At 43.7% G+C, this 5,362-nt stretch overlaps 1 protein-coding gene across 1 annotated transcript in view; it reads left to right on the top strand.

The window, feature by feature from the left end:
* LOC112071129 (protein CIP2A homolog L-like) overlaps positions 1-5,362 on the top strand; it is an 18,129-nt gene that overhangs the window by 9,452 nt on the left and 3,315 nt on the right. The window contains exons 9-11 of the mRNA XM_070439263.1: positions 182-310; positions 650-771; positions 5,024-5,098. Of these exons, the coding sequence (XP_070295364.1) occupies positions 182-310; positions 650-771; positions 5,024-5,098 (326 nt within the window). The remainder of the gene's footprint in view (positions 1-181; positions 311-649; positions 772-5,023; positions 5,099-5,362) is intronic.

Genomic DNA, 5,362 nt, shown 5'->3' with positions numbered 1-5,362 from the left:
GTGGTGTGGGTGTGTGTGTGTGTGGGTGTGTGTGTGTGGTGTGTGTGTGTGTGTGTGTGTGTGTGTGTGTGTGTGTGTGTGTTGTGTGTGGTGTGTGTGTGGGTGTGTGTGTGTGTGGTGTGTGTGTGTGTGTGTGGTTGTGTGTGTGGTGGTGTTGTGTGTGTGTTCAGCCTACTCTCACTGCTGTGTAGTGAGGTACATCGGTGTGTAGGGGTTCTCGTCAAGATGAGCTCCCAGCTCTGTCGTCTCTCAGTGGAAACTGCTCTCTCTAGTTGCCATAACAAGGACGCCGTCACCTGCCCCCTACCGGGCACGACAGTAAGCCTCAGGTCAGTGACCGACACCACCCCTCAGAGACACATACACACACACAGAACATAAGTTTGTTTAACACCTGCCGGTGTTCCAGTCAGGTGTGTGGTGAGGCTGTTTTGAAGAGCTGGGAGTTGAATTGAGTAAACTGAGTACATGCAGGTGAAGGACATGGAGACCAGCTTCTACGAATACTACCAGGTACACCACTACACACCCACACACACATCACCACTACACACACACAACACACCCACCCACACAACACAGCACAACACACCAGCTACCTGTGGAGCTTAGAAGATGTGGCATAGTTAAAAATTGTCTCTCCCTACAGGACAGAGGATGGTCACGCCCCTCTCTCTGGCCCTGACGGTCCAGTCACAAGAGAGCATGATTCAGAATCCGGGCTTCGTCCTACTGTTGGAGCCACGCTCTACCAGACTTCCCTTCGCGTGGGTGAGTGATTGAAACACACCCACATTTTTAGTCAGTCAGTCAGTTGTTTATTCGACTGCTTGTCTGTGTCTCAGTCAGGAGGAGCAGCATCGCTGCAACAATGCATTCGCCAGAGGGAGCCTGAAGCTGCTGTAAAGACGGGGTTGCTGTGCAACAGATTTACCCAGCCCCGTGAAGCCTATCAGGGCCTGTCTCCCGGTGTTGGTCGTCCATTTTTTAATAGTTTACTGCGCTACTTGAGTCATCCCTCTCGCTCTCTTTTCCACACAGGACTTGAGTCCCACCCCCTGTCACCAAGGAGCGAATTTGTTGTTGCTTACCACGAAGACATTTTGTTAAAGTCTGCATGGGTCAATGCAGCACAGCAAACAATGTTGATGACAACAGATGTTGTTTCCAATTTTTGATCTTAAAATAATCCACAAGCGTTCTTATAATTTACATATGTAAGTTTTGTGTTTCTTACATCTCCAAAGAGCTAGTTTGGTATTTTCTTAAGTGATTTAAGCATAAAATCGGTGTTAGCCATTAATGCCTATCGCAGTTAGCTGGCTAGCTAATAGAAGTACTGAGCCAGAGGCAAACATACGCTAATCAACCTGATACCAGTGCTGGTGGGGGCCTAAATCAGCATGTGGTTTGTGGCAACAGTATCTTCTAAATCAAAAGAGGAAATACGGCGAGGCATGAATATGTTGCTATATGAATCAGATTCTATGTATCCAAAGATTATAAGGTCCCCCAGAGGAAACACGGATTCATCACTTTGGTTCCTAAAATGTCACAATAACTCGTCCATGGTATTTTCATTCCTTGTCATGTCAAAAAGCAACTGTATTCATAAGTGCCCACTGTTATTTATATTCTAACTATTAGAATTATAATAAAGCCCCCCTCAAAAATTCTATTTCCATGATTCCAAAAGTTCACCCAAGTGGTTTTCAATCTAAATCGGCATTGCAACATTTGGTTAAAAATAAGCCTAGTATTTTTGCCCATATCGTGTCAGTGTGGAAATGATCTCAAATGAGGGTAGGAAATGCAGAAAGTTGATGAAATGCAGGAAATCATTTAGGTTGAAGTTGAAATTGAACCGTATAAAACAATCCGAAATGTAGGAAAAACTAATTGAAAATCATTTAGAACATATGTGTTTTCACGCAGAATGATATTTTTGGCATATCGCCCAGCCCTACTGGAGGAGTGGGCTTCGTCGGCCCCTCTACCATAAAGGCCTGATTGGTGGAGTTGCTGCAAGGAGACGGTTTTTGTCCTTCTGGAGGTTCTCCCTCTCACAGAGGAACTCTAAGCTCTGTCAGAGTGACCAATTGGGTTTTCTTGGTCACCTCCCTGACCAAGGACCTTCTCCCCGATTGCTCAGTTTGGCTGGGTGGCCAGCTCTAGGAAAATCTTGGTGTTCCAAACTTATCCATTAAGAATAGATGGAGGCCACTGGTGTTCCTTGGGACCTTCAATATGCAGAACGTTTTTGGTACCCCCAGAATTGTGCCTTGACACAATCTGTCTCGGAGCTCGACAGACAGATTCCTTCGACTTCAATGGCTTGGTTTTTGCTCTGACATGCTATATGTCAATTTGTGGGACCAATATATCGCAGGTGTGTGCCCTTTCCAAATCATGTCCAATCAAAATTGATTTTACCATCAGGTGGACATCCAATCAGATGAGAACAGTCTCAAGGATGGATCAATGGAAACAGGATGCAACCTGAAGCTCAATTTCGAGTCTCAATAGCAAGGTTTCTGAATACTTATTGTAAAATGGTATTTCAGGTTTTAATATTTGTATTTTGTTTTTCTAAAAACTTGTTTTCACTTTTTCATTTGGGGTTTGTGTAAAGAGTGCTGAGGATATATGATTTTTTTAATCCATTTTAGAATAAGGTATTTTTTTTGGGTGAAAGTCAAGGGGTCTGAATAGTTTTTCCTGAAGGCACTGTATACACTGAGTCTACAACATTAGGAACATCTTGCTAAATATTGTGTAGCAAGTATATTTTTTGCCCTCGAACAGCCTTCAATTCTTCCTTGGCGTGTACTCTACAAGGTGTCGAAGCCTCCCAGAAATGCTTGCCCAATGTTGACTCCAAATCTGTTCCCACAGTTGTGCAAGTTTAGCTGGATGTCCTTTGCGTGGAGGACCCATTCTTGAATTAAACACAGGAAACTGTTGAGCGTGGAAAAAACCGCAGCGTTTAGCAGTTCTTGACACACCTCAAACAGGTGCGCCTGGCACCTAGTACCCATCCTGTGTCAAAGGCACTTAAAATATTTTGTAATTGCCCATTCACCTCTGATGGGACACCTACAATTTCTGTCCTGCAATTTTCTTAAAGGCTTAAAAATATTCTTTACCTTCCGCCTCCTTCATCTTACACTATCTGAAGTGGAATTTAAGAAGAGACATCAATAAGGGATCATAACTTTCAACCTGGATTGACCTGGTCAGTGTCCAATGAAAGAAACAGCTGTCCTATTGTTTTGTACACTCAGTGTATACATAGGCGCATGAACCACCTTTTCATGGCATCTTTCATTGGCCCCTTTTTGAGTTTTTGTTGCAGTATCCTTCCCAGCGATAGCATCTCAAAAGTAAATAGTTCATGTAAAAACTAGATTTTTCTATAGAAATGGCCTGCACTTATAGTGAGAAAAAACGTGTCACATATAGTTTGCAACAATGTAAAAAAAAAATATTGGTTAATTAAAGCCGATTTCTTGAGTAAGGCAGCTCCAAAAATGCGGTGTTTCGCAGCCTAAGATCAGTACTTTCTCTAGTGGAGGGGCAGCCAGTGTAATGCAGAAGCATGGGTTTGGTAATGTTCTCTAGTTGCGCCATGATGGACTCAGGGTCATGTCACTCATGGGGACACTATGTCACCACAAAATCTACAGGGAGAGCTTCGAAAAATTTTAAGCCCTTGGATTCTGCCATAGAGTTATCATAGAATACCCATCCAAGAAGTGTGGAAGGTCATTTGGCCCACAGATATAAGATGTGTCAAACTCACTATCTACAGTAGCTTTGATCGGACTGATCATGTCAAATCATACTTTCAAAATCTTAGTCATCATCATTAATCAAGTTTTACAATCTACTGGCTAAATCCTTTTCAATCTTTGTCAAATGAAGAGAAATTAGAGATAAAACGTCTCGGTGCTCCATGGACCATTGACAAGAAACATTACACAACAAGTCGGAAATTGCAAAATTCCGAACCAATGAAATGGTTGGAAGGAAGCATGGCCTAACGTGCAAGCATCTCAAAGAAATACACTATTTGGCTTCCCCTGCCCTGCTTATTCAGTGGAGAGGGTTGTGTGGTTCACGTCTGGGTTAAAGGGCTTAAAAACATCTGTCTGAAAAGGGTTTGAAACATTGCCGAATTGTCCACGCCTGACCTTGGAGATCTTTTTATGTCTCCTATTTTGGTTGGTCATGGTGAGTTTGGTGGGCATTCATGTCTGGTGTTCTATGTTGTTCTATGTTTTTGTGTTTCTATTGTTTGGCCTGGTATGGTTCCCAATCAGAGGCAGCTGTCTATCGTTGTCTCTGATTGAGAATTATACTTAGGTAGCCCTGTTCCCCTGTGTTTGTGGGTAGGTTGTTTTCTGTTTTCTGTATTGGCAACCTGCAGAACTGTTCGTTTGTCGTTTTGTTGTTTTGTTCAAGTGTTTCGTATTTATTAAAAGTAATATGGACACTTACCACGCTGCACCTTGGTCCTCTTCTCCTTCTCCCGACGACGTTCGTTACAAGAATTGTGCATCCACATATAGACAACGCTGTTAAACTGGATTACTGGAGATCAACACATTGGTGGCCAGCTAGAAATATAGACGTAGCCATCCGACCTTCCACAACCAACAAACGGAGGAAATATGGTACGTGCTTTGCCGAATTATGCAATGGCATCAATTGTGTGGCAATTGTTAGACAGCCTGCGAGGCCATGAGAGTCGGCGATTCCTTGAACCCAGACGTTTTCAAGGTGTATTTTGAGACCATGCGTAAATCTATTTATAAGGGTACGTCAAAGCACGATCCATAACAAACTTTTGGATTGTATGTATATGAAGTGGTACAGAAAGCTATAGCTAAGGAGGTGTCTGACTCCTTTGGCCGTCCTGCACAGGTCAAAGACCACTGACATCTCCTGTAAAATCACAGATGGTAATGAGTGCTGCCTGACGTGTGTTGTAGATGGTGTGTGTGACGTGTATGTGTTGTAGTTGCAGGATCAGATGAAGGATGTGCGTGTGTCAGAGATCATGGATATTTATGAACAGAAGATCTCCTCTCTGGCGGTGAGGATCCCCCCCCAGACCTTCCAACTCCATACCTGTCCTACGGTGATGCTGTCAACTCTGATGGTCACGGTGATGCTGTCAACTCTGATGGTCACGGTGATACTGTCAACTCTGATGGTCACGGTGGTGCTGTCAACTCTGATGGTCACAGTGGTGCTGTCAACTCTGATGGTCACGGTGATGCTGTCAACTCTGATGGTCACGGTGATACTGTCAACTCTGATGGTCACGGTGATGCTGTCAACTCTGATGGTCACGGTG

Source organism: Salvelinus sp. IW2-2015, unplaced genomic scaffold, assembly GCF_002910315.2.
Source record: "Salvelinus sp. IW2-2015 unplaced genomic scaffold, ASM291031v2 Un_scaffold1526, whole genome shotgun sequence".
Lineage (NCBI taxonomy): Eukaryota > Metazoa > Chordata > Actinopteri > Salmoniformes > Salmonidae > Salvelinus > Salvelinus sp. IW2-2015.
The sequence above is the reverse complement of the archived record's forward strand: the minus strand, read 5'-3'. Positions and strand labels throughout refer to the sequence as shown.